Source organism: Rhincodon typus, chromosome 33 (genome assembly GCF_021869965.1).
Source record: "Rhincodon typus isolate 14 chromosome 33, sRhiTyp1.1, whole genome shotgun sequence".
NCBI lineage: Eukaryota > Metazoa > Chordata > Chondrichthyes > Orectolobiformes > Rhincodontidae > Rhincodon > Rhincodon typus.
In genome coordinates, this window is record NC_063364.1 from 21,436,573 (window position 1) to 21,460,822 (window position 24,250).

At 39.8% G+C, this 24,250-nt stretch overlaps 1 protein-coding gene across 1 annotated transcript; it reads left to right on the top strand.

Moving 5' to 3' along the window:
• Window positions 1–31: 31 nt before the first annotated feature.
• slc24a5 (solute carrier family 24 member 5) lies at window positions 32–23,666 on the top strand. Its single transcript, XM_020522299.2, has 9 exons — window positions 32–335; window positions 567–749; window positions 3,864–3,947; window positions 4,547–4,650; window positions 5,040–5,140; window positions 8,043–8,326; window positions 18,710–18,916; window positions 20,630–20,731; window positions 22,838–23,666. The coding sequence occupies exons 1-9, from the start codon at window positions 176–178 to the stop codon at window positions 23,152–23,154; spliced, it is 1,542 nt and encodes a 513-aa protein (XP_020377888.1). The 5' UTR covers window positions 32–175; the 3' UTR covers window positions 23,155–23,666.
• The last annotated feature ends 584 nt before the right edge of the window (window positions 23,667–24,250 follow it).

Sequence of the window (24,250 nt, forward strand, 5' to 3'; positions counted from 1 at the left end):
CCAGTCATCTGAGCTCTCACCCAGACATAGCCAGGCGGCATGAACGTTTTAATACATGCCCGTGGTTGTAAGTTAAAACTGAAACGTTCTGACGATTTACCAGCAAATGAGAGCTTCTTAGGAATGTACAGTACCGTTTAACAAAAAAAAACATTTTGGGGATTTATCAAGAGCCATGAGGACTACAGTAGCTCTGAGAGCCAAGAAAAGGAGAGCAGATGTGATTTTCCTTGTGGTGGGGGTTAGTGCGGTTCTGTATGGAATAGCCCATCTTCTCCACGAAGTTGCCTCCTCTAGCTTGCGTGCTGCTGTGAGAGCTCGTCGAGATACATCGGGTATTTGATTTTCTGTTAAAATCAAAGTGGATTATTTAAAGGGGATGCTGTCCTCAGTTGTCAGGCTGGTGGTTTAAGAAATTCGTGTCTCTGTTAATAATCATGATCAGTAAGTTGTATGTCTGATGTGTGTGTGTGTGTGTGTGTGTAGTGGGGGGGTGGAGGGTGCTATTTGTGTTTTTATATCCTAACTCGAAAGCACTTTTTTTCCCTCCTCTCTCACTTTTTAAGCGGATAATGTAACCAAATGTGTACAGGCTCCTTCATCCGAATTTCCTGAAGGATTTTTTACGCTGGAAGAAAGGAAGGCGGGAGGGATCATCATTCATTTTATCATTATCCTCTACATGTTGTTGGCTATAGATATAGTGTGTGAAGAATATTTCCTACCTTCTCTGGAAGTCGTCAGTGAATGTAAGTTTTAATGCTAGTTTGGATATAATCTTGCATTTGCACAATTGAGACGATGACGTTTTGCTAGGTATTATCATACTTATAAGAAAAGTTAACAATTCCTACTTTCATTTTTATTTTTCAAAATTTTACACAGTTTTGTTTTTTCTTGGATGTATGTGGCATTGGCTAGGCCAGAATTTATCACCCACCTGTAATTGTCTGGAAGACAGTTCAGAATCGGCCACATTGCTGTGGGTTGGAGTCCTAACAAGGTCAGATTTCTGTCCCTAAGGGACGTTGGCTCGATTTAGCACCACTTTGATAAGTCATTGTGCTGCAACTTTTTTTTGTAAACTGAAATGCTTTCATTCTGACTTTTTTCTGCTACCTAACTTTCATTTGACTTCTGTATTAAGTTCTGCATTACGTAAAAACACTGTTTAAATGTGCAATTCACATTCCAACACATCCCAACTCTTTGATCCCACTGTACTTGCCTCCACTTCTTCCTATTTGTACAGTAGCAGCATAGGAGGTGTACTACTTTGAAATTACTACTTAAAGTATCATTGAAGACTTTTTTTGGACAAAGCAAGAGTGAAAATCTACAGAATTTTCAAATCAGCCTAGTTTGTATTACCAAAAAAGTGGAGAATACAGACCATAAAATCATAGAAAGCCCACAGACCATTTGGCCCACTGAGTCCACTCCGACCCTCCGAAGAGCTTCCAACCCTATCCCGGCATTTCCTACCCTAGATACTATGGAGTGATTTTTAGCATGGCCAGTCTACCTAAGCTGCACAATCTTTGGATTGTGGGAGGAAACCGGAGCACCTGGAGGAAACCCACGCAGACACGTGGAGTATGCCCGACGCTGGAATCGAACCCGGGTCCCTGTGAGGCAGCAGCGCTAACCGCTGAGCCATCTTTGCTGCCCCATGTCCTTTGCAAATTTTGATAACAGCATTTTTTGTTTTACTTCTAATATAATAGCACATACTTTGCAAATGGATTTGAATGATGTGTCAAGGAGCAAGTTTGAACAGAATTATTCCCAACTAAATATTAAAGATAGAAACCGTTGCATTTGGTCCTCATCTAAACTCTGTTCCCTGGGTACCGATTTCCATCATCCCTGGCAACAATGACTATAAAACCAGTCTTAAGCGTTAGTTCACTCTTGACCCTGAAATAATGTCCCTGCCAGTGGTGCCTATCTTCAAGGACCTTTGTCCTTGGCTCAGTTACTTTGCTGCTAAAAAACCTAAGTTATGCCTTCCTTATCTCTGGACTCGATTATTCCAATGTGCTCCTAACTGGTATCTCAACGTTTTACAGTTGGACTTGATTTATCCAAACCCTCTCCGTGCCTTAACTCGCAGTCTCATTAACCTTTTGTTCTTCTCGTTGACTCTCAAACTCCTAGGAAACGAGTGCCTAATTTTTGAAACCGGCAGAATGCTGGTAAAACTTAGCAGGTGTGGCACCATCTGTGAAAAGTTAGCAAGTTAATGTTTAAGTCTAGCGTAACTTTCTCTTCTTCAGAACTATCTTTTTTTAAATCTGCTTCAGTTTTGGGCGCGTCGTGGACTAACGTTTGTATTCTGCCAACATCTTATAAATGTGGTTAACAAGTGATAATGTAGTTGGTTTTTTTTTTGCTGACACCAGTTGAGAGAGATCCCTGGTGTTCTGGCCAAACCCCTACTCTTGGAAATATTGCCACGGACCCTTTGTGTGCACCAGAACAGGCAGATGGGACCCAAGTTTAATGTGTCTCCTCATTTGAAAGGTGGACGTTTCTGCAATGCTGCGCGAGCTCATGAGTCAGCCCTAGTTTAATGTGCTCAAGCCCTAGTGTGGGACTTGAACTGAGACCTTGTGCTTGGTAGGCATGGGTACTACTAACTAAACACAGCTGACACACTGACACTGATCCTTGTTTTGAAATTGCTTCAGGGTCTTGCCCCATTTATCTCTGAAATTTCCAGTCCACAATCACTGAGGGAGCTCTAATTTAGACCTCTTCAACATCCCTAAATTTAATCTCTTCACCATTTATGTCTGTGCCTTCTCGCAGTTTGCTAATAAACACATCCAGCAATGTTGTTGCACATCTCTGGAGCAGTGGGACTTGAACCTAAGCCTCTTGCCCAGGAGTAGGGATGTCACCACTGTGCCATAAGAGCCCCAATGGATCTGCCTTTATATCGTCTAGGCCACGAACTCTGTGAAACTCCCTACTGTGGTTTTATTTTCCCCTCTACCTCACTTTCCTCATTGAAGACACTTTTTAAAACCCAATTTTTGTCATCTGAGTTGAAGTCATAATTTTGTTTCACCAAGCTCCTATGAAGCACTTTGGAGTTTTAAAACTTTCCCCAAGGTATTAAGAATTGTTGATCATTCCTCACTCTGAAGTTATGTGCATTTAGGATCACATTTTAAAAATAATAAACATCAATGTCTCATTTCAAATTAATGTGTGCATTCTACATTTTTCATAGGTTTTTAATTTCATTATTTTGTCATTAAATGGTTTTAAAATCTTTTCTTTAATTTTATTGTGTAGTGCACATTTTATTCTTGACTTCAGGAAATAAACTTTACGTTTTAATGAAGAAAGAAATCATTGTACGTTTGACTTGAAAACTCAACTCAAAACTGCAATGGAGCAATCTCTCCTGAGTCGAGTTTTCTTTAGGCTGTTTGAACACCTGATCTCTAAGAAAATGCATTAACTTCAGTTTGCTTCTCTCCCTGGGAAATACATTGTGCCAGGCCCCATAATGGGCACAGTCACAAATAGCTTTTAAAGTTCGTGTTGTAAATGGCTCAGTGGTAGTACAGTATAACTGCACAGCTCTGTTATCTTGCCCTGATATGCATTAGAGGTGAACCATGTGAGACCCTACAGGGTGACCATCTCTCATGACTCGGGCTTGTTATCCTATGGTACACACAATTCCACTACAGTCTGAAGCCAAGTTTGAAAGGAAGTGCAGGTCTGCTGAATTGCTCGAGCATTCTGATAAGTTGTTACATTTCTAGCTGACTTCACTAAGTGCATACTTAATTCATTCAGGGAGTTTCAGTGTTGGAATAATAGTATTTGTAATTGGTTGTTAGGTCTTGGTCTCTCTCAAAATGTTGCTGGAGCAACATTTATGGCCGCGGGAAGTTCTGCGCCTGAACTGGTCACTGCTTTTCTAGGTAACGTCTGAAATCTTCCTTTTTCTTTTAAAATGCATTGGGGTAGATGTTTTCTGACTAATCTGACTCGGATGTTATTACCCACCTCTGGAGCAGGTGGGAATTGAACTTTGGTCTCTTGGACCAGAGATAGGGACATCACCAAGAGCCCTAACACACACAGGTAATACAAGTACACAGCACATTCCATTTAATATTTGGTGATCACTTGCATATGTATAGGCTTGAATTCAGCATCTTTGCTTAATCTAAATGTCAAGTAATAAAATTGCTGTTAAAATTTTCCATGAAGAGTTGAGGAAATGCCTTAAAATGTTTTGATCACATAACTTAAAAATACCTAAATATTTCAAGAAATGATCTGTGCTGGTTTATAATCACACAACGTGCAAATACATATTTTCTGCATTTATGAATTTCTGAGTTGAAGTGTATCCTTCAAAACAATATTGAATATTTGCATTTTAACTCTATAAAACTTCTATTACTTTAGACTCTCATGGGAACCTTTTTTAAAGACATGCAGAGTTCATTGTTTAACTGTATTTTTAGGTATCTTGGTACCAGAATTTTTTTTTTCTGATCTCTTTTGTACACAGGAGTGTTTGTGACAAAGGGAGATATTGGAGTCAGTACCATAGTTGGGTCAGCGGTTTACAATTTGCTTGGTATCTGTGCTGCATGTGGATTGTTAACTACCATGGTACGTAAAGAAAATATCAGTGCTGACGTGATTTAACAGGTGAGAAAAGGTCACACCAATATCTTGGTTTGGTAATTGTGACCTTTGCATTTTTTTCTTAGAAATGCTTAGCTATTCCTGCACTGAGTCAAATCTAACCAGTTCAAATTTGTTTTAACTCAATTTATAGAATTTATTGAAGCAAAGTCCAATTTCATAAGAATTCTTGTAACGCATGATGGTCAAGTCTGGATTGGTGAAGTATTCTAGATTGGAACTGTATTTGTAGTATGAAATTCCTCTTAGTAATTTAGAAATTATATTGTTAAATGTCATGTACTGAAAAATGGCTTTCACGGCTGAAAAATGGTTGAATTCTGATCACGAGAATCTTAAAACATCTTTTCCAGGTTTGTGACTTGACTTGCTGGCCAGTGTTCAGAGATTGCGCAGCTTATGCGATCAGTGTTGCAGCACTAGTTCTTGTTATCTTTGACAATGCAATCTACTGGTAAGAAATGTGTCTATTATTAACAGTTTTTTTTTTTAAAAAGCCAACATTTCCTCACCTAATTGAGTGAATAGCTGTGAAACCAACTGTATGCTCCAGAAAGATCTCCAAACTATAGTTTTGGTTTACTCGCTGCACAATTCTATAAGGAGGGAGGTTTGCCCCTGGAATTCTCAATTCGCACTCTGTTGGCTAATGCAGAATATTAAATCCTTTCACTCAAAGCTGTAGTTGCTTCATCAGAGGGATCATGAAGGTGTTCATATATCAAAATCCCCCAGTGTATATTTTTCAAGGCTGTGCTACACTTCAAGCCATTCCATTTAATCTAATGTTACTTCAGCCAGCTATTGAAACTTTAAAAGAAAATAACTTCATGTCTGCGCCACCAAATCCAAAACAGTGGGTTGTAAATCATTTACATCCTAGAACCTCGTTTTATATTTCTGTATAATAGAGTGACAGTCAGAAGTTCTCTGGATCCTTGTAAAATAAGGTTAGGGTGGTTTCATCCTTGTGGCCACGTGCTATTATATTCACTCGGCATTCACCAGATGATTGATTGTGGAAAAGTGAAAGATTCAGTGCTGGATTAAAACCTGGGACTGTATGGAAGGAGCTTTAATCTGCATTTTAACTGGTCTACATGGAAAGGGTTTTTGGGTAATACTGGATGCCAAATTCCTAATTGATAGAAACATAGGAATATGAGTAGGCCAATCAGCCTGTTGTGCCTCCTCCCCATTTCATAAAATCATGGCCTATTGAACACTGCCTTTTACCCACACTTCTTCACATAACCCTTTATACTATTGAGTGTACCTTACATAGGTTCAAAAGCTGACCGTTCACGGCTCCCAGGGTAGAGAATTCCTGAGATTCAAAACCAAAAAATCTCCTTGCCTTTCTCTTAAGTGTCATCTATTGAAAGGTAGAGTGGTCTTGAGTGGCCTACTCTTGCTCCTTGTTTGTGTGTCTGCTGGTCCTTTACTCCCTGACAGAGGAAACATCTTGCCTGTATCTCTCCTGTCAATTCTTTTAACTATCTTGTAGATTACAAGAAGATTGCCATTTGTTCTTCAAAATCACAACATTCAGTTCCAATTTGCCCAGTCTCTGTCAAATAGTCCTGCCATCCTAGAACAAGCCTGGTGAACATTTGTTACACTGTAAGGTAGTGATATCCTTGCTGAGGCAAGAGGACCAAAACTGCATACAGTGCTCCAGGTGTGGTTGAACCAAGCCTCTGTACAGTTGATGCAAGACTTGAATACTCTTGTATTCAAATCCTCTTGTGATTAAAGGCTAATGTTCACTTAGCTTTCCTAATATTTTGCTGCTCTTGCGTGTTAGACATCTGTGATTTATTGATGATATCTGTCCCTTTTACTACTTAAGAAATATTCCGCACAACTGTACTTCCTACCAAAATGGACACACTCATTTTCCCCCCCACATTAAATTCCCTCTACTATGTTCTTGCTCACTCACCTAAGCCTGTCCAAATCCTCCTGAAACCTCTTTACATCATCTTTAAAGAACATTCACACTTAGCTTTATATCACAGATACTTGGTCCCCACATCCAAATCATTGTAGGTTATGAATGTTTGAGGGCCAAGTACTGATTCTCGCAATTAGGGGCCCTCTTGTGCCACAATGGTAGTGACCCACCCTGGACCAGGAGGCCTGGGTTCATGTCCTACCTGCTCCAGTGGTGCATAATAAATCTCAACAGGTTGATTAGAAAACTGGGTCAAAGGTTTTAAAACAAAACACTAGTCAGAGCGTGCTTAGGCAAGAATGACCTATTTTATTGCTATTCAATTTGTCTGCTAGCCAATGATTAATCATTGCTAGTACGTTACACCTTGTCCCACGTGCTTTATTTTTGCTTACCAACCTCCCTGGGGAACCCAAAGCCTTCTGAGAACCCTAGTGTACTAAGTCCATCAAGCTGCTCTCTTGATTTTTGTTTTGTCAATTTTGTTAACATCCTCAAAAAACATTGCAGATCCAAGCTGGTTATATCCAATCAGGTCATTATTATCCAAGTATCCATGTACCACATCCTTTTATAGAACTTGAAGTGCTTTTGTCAAAGCTTTTTGTCTTGAATTCATCAAGGCAATTCAAGATCACCTCTTCAGTGATCCCAAACTGTTCTGAATGACCTATTGAAAACTTGGCAAGAAGTATCTCCTGTATTGCTGGGCAGAATTGATGTTGCTACCTAAACTCATGGACCTGTCTGTTCCATAAATGTTACGAGTCACCAACTGTTGGCTTGCTTAGAGCAAAAACTAAAGGATTTCAACACAGAATTGTGGTTTTAAATGGGTAAGTTGCTTTCAATATTAGGTAAGTATTCTCCCACCTACCCTCACAACTTAGCCAGGAGTGAATCTATGCCACAAGACACAATTGACTTGTGATTCTGAAATGAGCCTAGAACTCTACCTTGAACTCTTGCTCTATTGTCAATATAATTACAGGAGACCCAGGATTTAATGAAATCCATTGTTAACATTTCTCTTAACTCTTGCATAGAAAGAAAATCTGCTACTCTACCCTCTTTCTTTCTGAAAAGTAAAACTTAAACTCTGTTCTTCTGCTTGCTTGTTTGCATGTGATCGCATTACTTGTCCCTGCAGTAATAAAATGCTGGACTGAAAGCCCAAAAATGCTGGAAATCCTAGTGAGTTAGGCAGCATCTGTGGAGAGAGCCACAGATATTGCCTGACTCACTGTGATTGCCAGCATTTTTTTTAGTACAGATTCCAGTATCTGCAGTAACTTGCTCCTATCATGGGTTGACCTAACCATTTCAAAAGAATGTAATGTAATGACCACTACGTGACTAATTCAGTCTATTTTTGAATTGCCTGTTTTTTTTTTTTTAGGTATGAGGCTGCTTTGTTGCTTTTGATCTATACATTGTACATCGTGGTTCTGTGCTTTGACATCTGTTTAAAGCGGTATCTAATGGAGAAGTTTAGCCCATGCTGCACCTGTTTAACACAAGCAATGGAAGAAGGCAATGAACAGCGACCACTGATAGATTGGCAAGAAAAAACTGGGCCATTGGTACATCGCTGTTCTCGATCTGATAGCGGGATTTTTCAAGAGGATTCTGATTATTCCCAACTCTCTCTCAGTTTACACGGGCTGTCTGAGAAGATTGAAGGTAACAAAAACAGTAGCCATTTGTTTAACAGGGAATAATTTTCAATGAGTTCATCTCCTTAATGGATATATAGAATATTGATTTGAGGGCTTTGGCCAAAGTCAAGGTTTAAAACACTACAAAATTATCCATTTTAGTATTATTCAGGATTTGTCTAAATAAACAATCTGCTAAATACGCTTTAAGACATCTATTTAGAACAATTTGTTAACCTCTACAGCAAGTAATATACACCTGTATTTTTCTTTTACCCCAAGTCGTACCTTTTGTGACTTGCCCGAATAAAACTTGGCTTTTGTACTGAATTTTGTGCTATGGATTTGACCACTAGAAACATTGTACAAATTTGCCACGTGATTATCTTCAGATGACTGATCACTGATATTTTTGAGTCTGTATCTCAAGGGATGCAATTTCTGTTTAGCATTGCCTTTGGTCTCCATATATGGAGAAATAGTTCCAAGACTGCATTGGATTATTGTGTGCAACTTATTTTGGTCCCCTTAATTGAGGAGAGGTGTAGTTGTACTGGAGGCAGTTCAGAAGAGGTTCCCTCGATTAATTTCTGTGATGACACTTTGGCTTTAAGAGTTGTATTTTTTTCTATTCATTTGTGGGATGTGGGCATCGCTGGCTGGCCAGCATTTCTTGCCCATCCCTAGTTCACCTTGAAGGTGGTATGAGCTGACTTGTTGAACCGCTGCAGTCCAACTGCTGTGGATTGATCCAAAATGCCATTAGGGAGGGAATTCCAGCATTTTGACCCAGCGCCAGTGAACAAAATTGGAGAGATTTCCAAGTCAGGATGGTGAGTGACTTGGAGGGGTACCTGAGGTAGTGGTGTTACCATATGTCTGCTACCCTTGTCCTTGATGGAAGTGGTCGTGGGTTTAGAAGGTGCTGTCTAATGATCTTTGAATTTCTGCAGAGCATCTTGTAGGTAGTACACACTGCCGCTACTGAGCGGCAGTGGTGGAGGGAGTGGATGTTTGTGGATATAACACCAATCAAGCAGGCTGCTTTGTCCTGGATGGTGTCAAACTTTTTGAGTGTTGGTGGTCCTGGTTTTTTTTTTTTGTGTGTGTGTGTGTGTGTGTGTGTGTGTGTGTGTTTTTTTGCTTTTTTAATGAAGAGGTTGAGACAGAGAGGTGACCAGCTTCTGTTCCAATAAGGTAAACAGCTTGTGAGGACCTAGCATTTTTTTTTTAAAGTGAGAACAATAGAAGCAGCATGAATCAGTGGACTTGGGCTCCTGCAGAAATAGGGTTTTAGATTAACTTTAACTTTATTTTTGAAGTTGGTTGTGGAGGCTGCCATGTCATTCTCTCACTACAGTTTAAAGTTTGAATCTCGCTCTCTGCCAGATTCATTTTCCTCTTGATGTTTCTCCTGTCCAGGAGGAAAGAACATTATCACATGCAATATATTTTACTGAATTTGCCTTCACCAAGGGTGTGTTTATGGGATTTTACTGTATTGGAACAGTTGCTCGTTAGTAGTTAAATAATCCATAAATAAATAAATAAAGCTTTCTAATAGAGTTAGTTATTCCAATTCTTTTTTTGTTTGTTTGTATTTTAACTGTTGGAAGAATAAAGTGTGTTTTGCTTAAAGTCTGGTAATGTGACTAACCAAATTACATCTGGAAAACAGTGCCTGACACCTGCCTTTAAAATGATACAAGTTTAAAGTCTAGACTATCTCCTTGATATTTGAAGGGGATTTGGTCCATAATACCAGAGATAAGGTGTTTGTCTTAGTGTGCTGTTTAGAGGAATGAGAGGAGAATGATGGGGGATATTTTTGCTCAGCAATCTAGAATGAAAGGTTGTAATTTTAGGATAATGGGTAGTAGATTTAAAACGGTTGAGGAGAACTAACTTCTCTCTCAAATGGTTGTGAATCTGTGGAATTCACTATCCCAGAGTGTAGTGGGTGCTGGGACATTTGAATAAATTTGAGGAGATACAGATTTTTAATTAGTAACTGGTTAAAGGGTTGTGGAGTTCAGGCAGGAAAGAGGAGTGAGGCCGAGATGAGGTCAACCACAACTGTCTCGGATATCAGAGCAGGCTGGAAGGGCTGAATTACCTATTCCAGCTCCTAATTCTTATGTTCATAACAACAGGATGGAGTATGTGAGTGAGTCATGGATAATTCTGAACTGACCACAGGTATGACTGACTGACTGAATGACTGTGTGGTATATTAGCTTGTCACTTTTGGAAGGCTGCATGAGATTAGCAGTTTGAAAGTGTCACATATAGTGTGCAAAAGGCCTGAAGGGGTTAATACTACTTGAGCACTACCCACTATGATGTGGGTGGATAGTTTACGATGTCAAATAAGACAATAGGTCTTCCTCATGGTCTGTGTAACAGTCGCAATGTAACACCACTATCGGCTAACATGCAATACACTAATTTTAAGAACATGTTCCAGTTAGATCCGTAAGCGGTTCTCCTACTGACTTGGACCAAACAGGCCCAGTAGGTTCCACCTTTCGAGGATGGGAGCAAATGTACCCCCATAGTGAGGTGCAAACTGTTTGAAAAAACACAACATTAAAGAATTATTGAAATAGTCTGAATGTGCAAGTGTCTTCTTTTGTGGAGTATTCAGGACTGAAAGAGTCGATAGAAATTTCTATGCAGTATTTTCTAATGAAAATCAGAGGATTAATTAGTGTGCTAACATTTGTGTGAAGCATCAAAAACATTTGGAAGTAACTTCTATGTTCGTAAGTGGGCATCATCAAATTTCAAGCCACAGATGCAACTTTGCATGTTTACTCGACCCAATGTTTTAATCGTGCATGAATGGATTTTGAAATTGTCACATTCTCTTTATTTTCAAAAATGTTGAGCTGTTACTTCCACAGAGTAAACAATTGCAAAAGGTAATGGTTCTGAAAAGGTTAATGTTCATTTGTCATGTTGGCTTCACCCATTCTACTGCTTCTACCTATGTCTATGGGTAGAGACCAACTTATATCTGCTACCCCCAAGTGCTAAAGTACATCTTGTCCAACTGTTTATGATCCTAGTAATCATGCATGATTGTAGTTATACTAATTGCTATTGTGCAGGAAACCTTTTTTTTGCTCCAAGATAAGAGTCTTCTCAAGGTACTCTACAGCCATCCAAGGAATGGCAACAGACGAGTAATCCAGAGCCCCAATCTATAAATGCTCAGAGGTCAGGGGTTTGAACTTCAGTGAAACTCGAATTAATTTATTAAATTAGTAATTAATCATGGTGACGATGAAACTATTGTCAGAAATACCTAACTCCTTTTTACAGAAGGAAATTTGTCATCATTAACTGGTCTGGCCTTTGTTCAGTTCCAGGCCCAGAACAATGTACATGGGTCTCTAATTTATGAATTACAAACACAATACATATCTTTTAAGATTTTAGAATAGATTTGTAGCACGGGTTGTGGATGTTGTGGTTGGTTGGCTTGCTGAGCTGGTTCATTGTTCCGCTTTCATTACCCTGCTGGGTAACATCGTCAGTGCAGCCTTTGATGAAGCGCTGTTATGTTTTCCCACCTGGTATTCTGACTAATAGCTGAAGCAGTGATGCAGAGACTTCAAAGTATGGCCCTTCCGCTAATCCAACCAAAACTATGGATACGCTACGTGGACGACACCTTCGTCAGTTATTAAATGAACCAAACTAGAGGAGACACACGAACTAATAAACAACACCCTCACCGGGATCAGATTCACCAGAAAAGAAGAAACAGCTCCCATTCCTGGATGTCCTGGTGGAACGCAGGACCTATGGGGAATTCCTAACAAAAGTACACAGGAAAGCCACACACACTGACCAAGTACTGAATTTCAACAGCAACCACCCTAACACACACAAACGAGGTTGCGTGAGAACATTATTTAAACGGGCAGTAGCACAGAGCTACGTCATGAAGAAGAAGAATACCTCTTCCAGGTGTTCAAGGACAATAGATACCAAAAAAACTGGGTCAGAAGATGCCTATCACACGCGTGACACCAAGAAGATACTACACGCCCCACCACACATCACGCTACCTTACATCAGGAACACATCTGAACTGACAAGACTTCTATGACTACAGGGCATCAGAGGAACACACAAACCCACATCAACCCTACGCCAACTGCTCACCTGGACCAAAGACCCACTACCCTATGGACAGGACCGATGTCATATACAAGATTCCTTGCAAAAGACTGTGACAAACACTACGTTGGCCAATCAGGAAGGAAACTAACAACAAGGGTACACAAACATCAATTAGCAACAAAAAGACACGACCAATACTCACTCATCTCCATCCACGTGGATAAGGAGAACCACCCATTCAATTGGGACAATACTAGGATCCTGGGACCGGCACAACAGGGACAAGCACAAGAATTCCTAGAAGCCTGGTATTCCACTAATAAAGCCATCAATCAACACAAAGCTAGACCCCATATACACACTATTGCGAAGGAAAACCAGAAATGAGGGCACCAGAATTTAAATACAGGTAGGGAAAACACAACAGCGCTTCAGTGGAAGTTGCACTGCTGATATTACCCAGCAGGGTAATGAAACAGCTGTAGAACAGCTAACCAACCACGCCATCTCTTTTAACTTTTTAAAAAGACCTGATACGTGAACATCTCCTGTACTTAAAAACAGTTGCTTTCTATTATCATAGAATGCCTACACTATGGAAGCAGGTCATATAGCCTATTGAATCCATACGCTCCTCTCTACAAAGCATTCTCCCCTAGGTCAAAAGTAGCAAATAGTGCTGTTTGTGTAATTACCAACAAACCTCTTCCCTGCTTCATGTACTAAAGCTGCTGCGTACATACGTGGTGATTATCCGGATCACTTCAGGCTAGTACTGATAGGTGGTGCAAATGTTACTTGCCAAAGGACAGCGTATAATGACTATTACTCCTTTTAACATTCAATAGCATTCCCCTGCTGCAATCTCCTCTCAACATGGTGGGGGTTGTTAGTGACCACAGACTGAACTTGATGACTCATGAAAATACCGTTAACAAGAGCAGGTCAGAGTGGGAATGCTGTGCTGTGTAACCTATTGCTGTTCCCCTGCCACTTACTGGGCACGTCATCCACCACCTTCAACATTTATTCCCTTTAGTGACAGTAGTATGTACTGATAACGAGAAGCACAGCAGTGACTCAGTAAGGCACCTTCTAAGCCTGAAATACCTACCATCCAGAAGGATGAGGGCAACTAATTCATAGGAACACCACCTCTCTGTCAGTATTGCTTCATGGGCATGGGATCAAAATCCTAAAACTCACTTCCAAAAAGCATTGTGGGACTAACTATATAGCGTAAGGATTGCAGAAGTTCAAGAAAGCAACTCAGCGCCATCTCCACAGCATTAAATGTTGGCCTGTCATAAATCCCTACAGTGGGGAAGCAGGCCATTTGGCCTATTCAGTCTGCATTGACACTCTGAAGAGCATTCCACCCAGACCTTACCCCTTTCCTGTAACCCTGCGTTTCCCATGGCCAATCCACCTATTCTGCACATCTTTGAACTGTGGAAGAAAGGTGGAGCACCCAGAGAAAACCCATGCAGATACGGAGAGAACATGCAAACTCCATCCAGACAATCGCCCAAGAATGGAATCGAGCCTGGGTCCCTGATGCTGTGACAGAATGAATTAAAAAATTTACAATGTTCAAAATGAAAAATGACTGAATGAAATTGAAATTATTCTTCAAAAATAAAATCCCAAACATGCTTTTCACAGGATACTGATGCTGATTACTAATCAGCCAATGAGTGTATTTCTTTCAGTTTTTCTGTGCTCTTTTTATGTGGAGTTGACTTGTGTCATACTCTCGTCTGTCAGATGTTGACCTTCATATCGATCCTCTATCGCATTTATCATCAAATAATTTTGTGTCTGTTTGTTCTACTGTCACAACCTAATATGAAGCTAACAATCTAAAGTGCAGTTTTGCAACAGCCAAAATTTAAATTTCTAGGTGTTTATGCACACTCTGTAATGTTTAAAATTGGGTTCATGGACACTGGTTTTTAAATTGATTTGGCAACAGCATAAGAAACAAAATGAGGGGAGGAAAAGAAAATTCAAGGAGCAGGTGGTTAGGATTTGCGATGCACTGCTTGAGATTGTGATAGTGTGATAGACTTGATTTGCCTCTCAAAAGGGAACTAGATAATTCTCAGGATAAAAATATTCCCAAGGCTTTGAGGAGGGGGAGAAAAGGTCAGTGTGGGGCACTAGCTGAATTGCTCTTCGAGAGCCAGCAGGGACACGATAAGCTGAACAACTTCCTCCTGTGGTGGTCTGCTGGAACTATTTTCCATACAAAGCTTGAACTCTATAGGAAACAGAACACTTCCAACAAGCTGATGGCAACTTCATTAATGCTTCCAACTGGATGTTGATTCCAGGTTTGAACTGTAACATAACATACTGTAGAGCAGAAATCTTCTGTATAGAAATTATTGAAATTGCAGTATAAGGGAAACACTAACCACAAATTGTACAATGATTTAATTTTGTTCATTAAAATCATCTCTCACTGTCCAATTACAACCAAAAAAGTATTGTGAATATTGTAGCCTAAACCTATATCAGTCAATATCTGTGGGGACATGGTTGATGTCCTGAACTAGTTTTCCTTCAGCACTGGAGAGAAAAAAAAAAGTCTAATAACAGAATTGGAAAATGGAAGGGTGAAGAAAATGCAGAACATCTATCTTTACCTTTATCCTATAAGCTTGAGGTAGGAATACATCATCTCAATCAAATAATACAACAAAATGCTGGAAAAAATTTATATACTGAGGTGTGAGTAACCTAGAAAGTGGGAGACTTAAATGAAAAGAGAACCTGAGAAGTGTTGAAAAAGCTCTGATAGAAAAGCAAAAGAAAAGTAAAAATCTGAACCAAGAAAAGAAAATTCTGGTAACTCAACAGCACACTGAGCATGTGTGGATATAATTTGATTTTTTTTGGACACAGGTTCTCAATCAAAACTGAAAGATCAAGTTCAGAATCAAAGCACATAGAATGGCAAAGTACATTATGTTTTAAAACGGAGACTAGCTTAAGAACATAAGAACTAGGAGCATAAGAACTTCCGGCCTGCTTTGCCATTTAATATGATCATGGTTGATCTCATTCTTGGCCACATGCCTGCTGCCTATAACAACATATTCAACGTATTACTGAGTGAAAAGCTCTCTGTTTGCTCCTTTAAATTATTGAATGTTCTGTGTCCACCACACATTGGGGTAGTGAATTCCAGATGAGAAGCAGTTTCTCCCCATCTCTCTTTTAAATCTGCTACCCCTTATCCTGAAACTATGACCTGTCCTTTTAGATTGCCCTGCGTGAGTAAACATCCTTTCTATGTCTACTCTGTCAATCCCATTTAGCATCTTAAATACCTCAATTAGATCTCCTCTCATTCTTTGAAACGGCAGAGTACTGGTTTAAACTGATCAATCTCTCATCATAAGACTAACCTCTCGAGGAGGGCATTATACTCCATTAATACTGTACTTTATCAGCATCTGTTTTTAATAGAAAACCTGGGGATCAAATTTGTATCTTTTTTCTTTACCATAAGCTTTCAAAACTGAATTATTCACATTTTAACATATTGAATTTCTTCCGTTACTTTAATCAGAAATATTCTGCAACACTATTTAATGAACATTACACTCCACTTTTCCTTTCTACCCAAATTCATTTTAAAGTTCTACTCGACATCAATAATTTGATAGATAGTAAGAACTGCCGATGCTGGAGTCACAGATAACACAGTGCGGAGCTGGAGGAGCAGGAAAGTTGACATTTTGAGTCAGGACCCTTCCTCAGAAATGGGGAGGGGGTAGAGAGCTCAAATAAATAGAGGAGGGGTGAGGCTGGGGAAAGTAGGTGGGATGGTGATAGGTGAGTGCAGGTAGGGAGTGGTGGGGATTGGTCAGTGTGAAGGGAGGGGCGGATAGGTGGGAGAGAAGATGGACAGGTTGTGTCAGGTCAAGGAGGTGGGGATGAGAGGGAGGGTTGGTCATGGGATGAGGCCAGGTTTGGGGAGATTTTGAAACTGGTAAGTCCACATTTAGGCCATGTCGATTTTACCAGTTTCAAAGCCTCTCCACCCCGGCCCAGGTTCTGGTTTTCGATCAGTAATTTGCTGATTTTTAGGTGGTTCGAATCACCCCCAGATCCCTGGACTTTATTTAGGAATGTGAATGAAGAAGGCAGTAGACAGATGGTTCAGGAGCAAAAGAATCTCTGTTTATTAAATATAAAAAGTGAATATATTACAAGAAACGAAAGGCAAATACAAAACAGTGAAATAGACATGATCAATTGTACAGAGGACAGTACTCAAACACACTATTAAATTAAATATTGGTTAAATACTATTAGAAGCTAAACAGTAGTTTTAATTACAGTAGAGTCATTTCTGAAGAAGGGTCTAAACCCTAAACGTCAGCTTTCCTGCTTCTCTGATGCTGCTTGGCCTGCTGTGTTCATCCAGCTCTACACCTTGTTATCTTTTAATTACAGTAACTTTAATCAGACTTCCTAACCCTGGGGTTCTTCGCAGTCACCAACCACCTTCCCCTCCCTGGCAGCTAAGTTGGAGACTTTGAAACACAGCTGGCTGTTCCTGCTTGCTGTAGCCCAGTGTTTCAGAGAGACAGCTGAGCAGAGCGTTCACGGGGACAGTAGCTGTTTGGGATCCCTCGTTTGGAGATGGCAGTGGGGATCAGTCTCAGGGCGGTAGCTCTTTCAGATCCCTCTCCTCGGGGTTGTTGTGGGGGTAGCTCTTGGGGAGATAGCACTTGGTTGTCCCCCACCCACCAACTCACACTCGGAAGTCCTTTGTTGTGATGATGCTCTTTGTCTCTCTGATTCAGCTTCTCTGTTCGGCCTCTGTGGTTCTTGGTCCCAAAGCTGCATGTTGGGGCTGGAGCCTGAGGGGAAGCTGTTTCTGCGGGATCTTGTTGAAAACTCCCTCTCTCTCTTCCCCAGATCAGGGCTAGCAGCTATACAGACTGTGTGCTCCATTATCTCCTCTCAAATCTGTGTTATCCGTTGTGTTTCTGTTGTCCCCTTTGAGGTGAATTGGCTTCCTGATAGTTTAGAGTAGGTGTAAATATGTTTTGATTAAGTGGAATGTCCAGTATTTTTGCAAATGAATATTAATTGAAATTGAATGTCTTGGTATCTGTAAAGGTTCCATAATGTCTGGGTTAAATTGCTTTCCCAGGTCTGGTTGATCTTTTAGAGCTGACATGTGAATTGGATTTTCGGGTTGAACAGTGTTCCAAGCAGCTATCTCTGTATAATTTTCCCAAAGCATAGCCCAGCTGCCTTTTATTAAACTTTTAAAAGTTATTTGCAAAGTCCAGGATTTCGGTCCAGTATTTCAGAATACAGGGATTTTTGCTCAGTCCTACAGTCTGAAGCCAGCTTTGCCTTTCTGAAGAATGTCTGGAATAATCCTCATCAAGCTATGTTTGCTACAATCCCGGGGTGACTTGCCATCTTTGTATCCATGAACATCAAACCAATAGACATCTGAATTATCCACAACCTATCCTTTTCTCTTCTCTTCAAGGACTAGACATATTGGTCAATTTTTTTTTTGTCATCTTCCCCGTGCTTTCTCCAATCGCACAAATCAAATCATTGCAAAGAAAAATCTGTTTTCTTCCCCACCCCCTATGCCCACTGTGTGAGAATGTGTGTTTTGAATTAGTTAGAGGGGTAAGATTTATATATTTGTATTACAGAATGTCGACAAGTTTTGCATCATTATTGACTAAGTTTTTCTTTTTGTTTATAGTCAATAATTTGGGCTTTTTAATTAAAGAAACCTGGTTGATGGATTTCAAGTCTAATAGCATACCATTGTCACATCAGGAATTAGGTAAAGCAATTAAACGCGTTGACCTGTGGAGTAGTGGAACTACAGACAGAGTGGTCTCCTCCCATCTCAATCATAAACCAACATTTTGGACAAAAAGTCTTTACTTGGATAGGATACACATTAGTCATGACTAAATTGGATGGCAGAATGTGTTGATAGGGTTGCTGCTCTACAGTTGAGGTAATTTTATCAAAATTGTTCCAGTGAAGAATCCATACCTGAAATGTCAGTTCTCTTCCTGGAGGATACACTGAGTGTTTCCAGCATTTTTCTTTTGTTTTAATGTCATTAGCTTTCTAACATAGGAAATCATTACAAGGCACTTCACAGAACTCCAAGGGGGTGAAAAAAAATGAACTGGATCTGAGTAACATAATTGGATCGCGTTCTTCTAATATTGGAATTGTGTGATCAAGTCATCTTTGTTTCATACAGACAAATGCCATGTTTTTGAAGTGCCTGAATCAGATACAAAGCGAATCACGTGGGTACTATCGCTTCCCATTGCTGCATTGCTGTCCATAACTACTCCAGACTGTCGTAGACGTCAATGGAGAAAGTGGTTCATGCTCACTTTCTTCCTGAGTGCTGTGTGGATTTCTGGATTTACATATGTATTAGTTTGGATGGTATCCATAGTAGGTAAGAACAATCTCTATATTATTCAGTCTGTTTCCCTTTTGGTAAACTAAATGTAAATGGATTAATGCTTTCCCTCTTGGTATTTGTAAAAGGTATACTTTCACACAGGTTTTGACTTCCCCTTTTGTAAGTCTTGCTGTCGTTTTACTTAATGCTATGAATGAACTTTTTGTTCTTGTCCGAGCATATCAATTATACAATGAACCATTGAAAATTAAGATTTGCATTCAATACATTCTCTTATGTCACTAACTTTGCACATTGATCTCTTGGCTTTAAGACTTCTATTTTTGTAGCAGGTAGGATCATTAAAATAACAAGGTGTGGAGCTGGATGAATACAGGAGGCCAGGCAGCATCAGACGAGCAGGAAAGCTGACGTTTTGGGTCTGGAGCTTCTTCGTTTTCTGAAGGGTCCAGACCCGAAACGTCAGCTTTCCTGCTCCTCTGATGCTGCCTGGCCTGCTGTGTTCATCCAGCTCCACACCAGGTTATCTCAGACTCCAGCACTGGCAGTTCCTACTATCATTAAAATAACTCTTCCATTTATACAAAGATCTGTGTAATGTGCATTGCACAATTTACTTTGTTACTTAGTGACAAAGCAAGGAGCAAATAGAAGGACAAGTCACCGCACATGGCATAGTAACCAATGCTTTTATAAACTTGTGCAGATTATCAATGGGCAAAGCAAATGTTTCCAATATCTGAACAAAAACCGAAAGAACTGCAGATGCTGTAAATCAGGAACAAAAACAGAAGTTACTGGAAAAGCTCAGCAGGTCTGGCAGCAACTCTGATTTTTTTTTCGCAGATAACATTTCTGGTCTGGTGACCCTTCCTCAGAACAGTTCTGAGGAAGGGTCACCGTAGCCGAAACGTTAACTCTGATCTTTTTCTTCACAGATGCAGCCAGACCTGCTGAGCTCTTCCAGCAACTTCTGTTTTTGTTTCCAATATCCTCATGAATGACTAACAATTATAAATTAACATGGTTATTTGGATTTAAGCATGTTGGTGACAACGCTGCACTAATCTTTAGTTGAAATAAATGTTAACCAATTATGTTTTGGTAGTATTTTGAAGAAGAAAGATGGTCAGGTCACAAGAAGGACTCCATTTCAAATAATGGTATGCAGTACTTTTTTAGCAAGTTGACGCCTACCTTAGCCAAAGATGGCACATCAACCTTGCAGCACTCTTTGGTGGAGCAGTAAAACATTTTATCAAACCACTGTGCTCACATTTTGTGAAGCCATTTTGCATTGCTCACAGATAGTAAGAACTGCCAATGCTGGAGTCAGAGATAACACGGTGTGGAGCAATATGAAACATCAGCTTTCCTGCCCCTCTGCTGCCTGGCCTGCTGTGTTCCTCCAGCTCCACACTGTGTTATCTATGATAAACTTTTACTATTCAGATTATAATTTAAGAGGTAAGCATAATTCTACAGCCTTCCTGATTACATGTGGGCCTTGGACAGTGAAAATCGGTATGCTGTATCAAAACATGTCGCATCAACTAACTTGAAATCAGAAAATAACTTTATTTTGCTGAGATTGTAGAAGACAGCCCTGTGACCATCTGATCAATCTTTGACTACATATGTTATGAAGAACTTGTTCCAGTTCATAGATTTTGATTATTAGTAAATACAGAGAGGGATGTTCCCTAAATCAGGCAACTCAACACTACTTAACCACTTATTATTCAGGTGAAACCTTGGAAATTCCTGAGACAGTGATGGGCCTCACGCTGTTGGCAGCAGGCACCAGTATTCCAGACACAGTGGCCAGTGTACTCGTTGCCAGAGAAGGTATGAATACACTTTTATGTGAAAAGATTAACCCAAAAAGGTGGCAAGTAATTGATGCTAGAAATGTGAATCAGCACATTAAAAAGGTAACAAATTTGTGCATTACGATATTATTGTAGTAAGACTTTTTAAATGTGAAATTAGAACCAAAGAAAAATTACAGCACCAAAACAGAAGCCATTCAGTCCTTCATGTCTGTGCCATCTAAATAAACTAGCTGTCCATTCCCACCTGCTCCAGAAGTGTGTAATAATATCTCCGAACAGGTTGATTAGAAAAATAGATATGATCCTACTTATCAGCACCTGTTCAGTCACCTTGCAGGTGCTGCACTTCAGGTACAGATGCAGGTTCCTTCTTTAAATGAGCGATTCTGTCTCGAGCGTCAAACCAGACAGTGAATTTCAGGCACCTACCATCAAGCCAGAAACACTGCAAGGTTTCCTAGTCACTGAGAACTCAAGGAGAAAACAAACTGTGATTTTAAAATTCAAAGAAGCATCCTTGTGTTTTGATTGTGACTGATTTGGAGAATTGTAGCCCCACCTTGTACTTCTCCAAGAGCTGTTTTAACATTTTCCAGCAAACAGGATATAACTTGAGTGCAAGCAAAGTGGTGGTCGAAGGGACCTAACAGATGCCATTACAGAAACTGTAGTTCTCAATTAATTTTACATAAGAACTGATCACATGATTTGTATTTATCTAACAATGGCACAAAAGCCTTTTCAAAACTTCAGCTTTGGCATAAAAATCAAGGCTGATACTTGGAGTACTGAGAAGCTGATGTTAGCCCTCTTTAGCTGAGATTTTGTGGCCTGTATCACAGGGCAACAGTATTATCCCCAGTGTCCTGGCCAATAGCTATACCTAAACCAATATCACGATGACTGGATAATCTCTTTTTATTAAGACTGCTGTTGTAGGTGCTTGCTTTGTGCAAGTTGACTCACTTGTAGTCTAGGCAAAAAAGCACTTTGGCTGTAAAGTGCTTTGAGACGACACCATATACACCTTTTAAATAAGCACAAACTGCTGAAAAATCTCAGCAGGTCTGGCAGCAGCGGTGGAGAGAAACAGAGTGAACTGTCTGATATGGCAGTTCTTCCGAGCTCCACCTTGGTGTTTTGAAGAAATCATATTGGACCCAACATTAACTCTGCTTTTAGACCTGTTCATTTTTCTCTAGCATCCATAATATTTTGCTTTTATATAAAATTTTCCTGCCTGCAAATTCAAACAAGGTAAGCCAATAAGAAATCTAAAGTGTAAATAGGACATGTGCTTCCTAGGACAAAGGCTAGATTTAAGGGCATTCGAGGGTTATAGATTGCAATTCAGGCACCCTTACTCTAGAATAGTGACACCCTTTAAAACCAAACAATTTTCAAAGCAGTTTGGTCAATTGGTCTAAATTTCCTGATTTAAGTTTTTTTAAAAAGATGGATCTCAATATTTCCATCACCTTTCCAGTCATTATCTGTGCTGTTTGACTTTCGGAACTACATTTTCCACTTAATAAACATTAAGGCTGAAGCTGTTGCCTTTAGCACCCACCGAGAATTTTACCATTTGTGAAGCTTTGGATATTATTTTAAAGGTGTTTTTTCCATGATTTGTCTCCCTGCCAGCCAGTTTCACCTTCAAACTTTCCAGCCTCAGCATTTCCTCTAGTTCTAAATGAAGCTTCATACTCTATATCTCCATCACAAACCACCAATTTTTACCTCCATCCCACTGTCTATTCTGTTAGAAACCTCATCACTACCATTTGAGTACTCTCCTGGTCTTTTTCAATAACTTCAGCATCTATAACTTCAGAAACTGGGAGCTGGTGCACCACATTCTTGTTGAATCTCTTAATTGCCCCACCTTTCCATTTCTAAGCTTCTCTACCCCTCCAAACCCCAGGTCTTTTGTATGCCCCAGGCTCAGTTTTTCCTAAACATTGTCCATTGATCTCTGCAAGTACCTTCACCTTTGATAAGTTTTAGTTGCTGTTCTTGTAGTGTCTTTTTGTCTTAATTCAGACATTTTGTAGAAATTGCAACACAAGGTATTGGAATTGAATTGCTTTAATATTGAATACAATTTTCTTCCTCACAGGCAAAGGAGACATGGCAATGTCGAACATTGTAGGATCCAATGTATTTGATCTGCTCTGTTTAGGACTACCTTGGTTTGTTAAAACTACATTTGTGGACCCATCACCTGTACAAGTGAACAGCAGTGGCATGACCTATACAACAGCTTCTCTCCTCCTTTCCATTATCTTCATGTTTGTGGCAATTAAAGTCAATGGATGGAAATTAGACAAGAAACTTGGAGCAACATGTCTGCTTGCCTATGTGGTTTTCCTCACTATCTCCATTCTGAATGAGCTGGGAATACTAGGCAATGTTCCTGTAAGAACATGTGACTAATATTAAAATGTAATTGACACTGGGCTATAACGAAAGCTGAAGTTTTTAAACTTTTTATCCTTTGAAATATTTATCTTGGAGGTTGAGAATAGTAAGTTATATCAGATCCCATCATTTTCCATCTCCATTTCCACTCAGACCACTTAACACACTGTTTATCTTCCAAATCTGTGCCCAGTTTTCTCTCATCTCTTATTTGAGGTTCAAATATCCATCCTTCCACAGCTTTATTAGATCTCAAATAAAATGCTTGTGTTTTTCTACTGGTCTGAAACCATCGTTTAATCACACCAGCCACTTAAACACATCTCCTACACTGTCCAGCTGAGTATAGCTACATGGCTATATATGTCTACTTATGACTAATCAGTGCACTATGGTCTTTCCCATCACGCACCATTCCTAACCTCACGTTTCTACTGTGTTAGAGACAATTGGTACTATGGTTATACTGACAACTGTAATCATCAACTATCCAGTATACTATCAGACTGGTAAAAACTGGAAAAAAAAATGCTGTAAATCAAAAACAAATTGCTGGAAAAGCTCAGCAGGTCTGGCAGCATCTGTGAAGGGAAATTTTGAAAGTTTGAGGAAGGTCACTTGACGTGAAACATTAACTTGGGTCACTCGACCCAAACCATTAACTCCAATTTCTCTCCACAGATGCTGCCAGACCAGCTGATCTTTTCCAGTTATTTGTTTTTGTTATTGATGTTGTCAGACTGCTTTTGTTAGCCATGCTTAAAGGACCCAAAATTTTCTCCCAATTAAATACCAGGATTTGGCATCATTAAAGTTCTTCCCCGGGCACAAACTGGACCTCTCAACTGGAACAGCAGCCACCAGAGTGTTCATAGCTGCTGATCTAACCTTTTATCACAGTTACAATTATCTTTTCATCTAACATTTCACTCCTGCCTTTGTTCTTCAAAGATCCTTGTTCATCCATAAAACGGAGATACCGGCAGCAAATACTGTGATCTCTAACCTACATTGCTTTTGTTCACCAGCATCCCAAGCTCTAACCTGAAACAGCATATGTTTTGAGACACATCCTAAAATTGACCTTTAGCACAGTCCATTTTTTACTTTA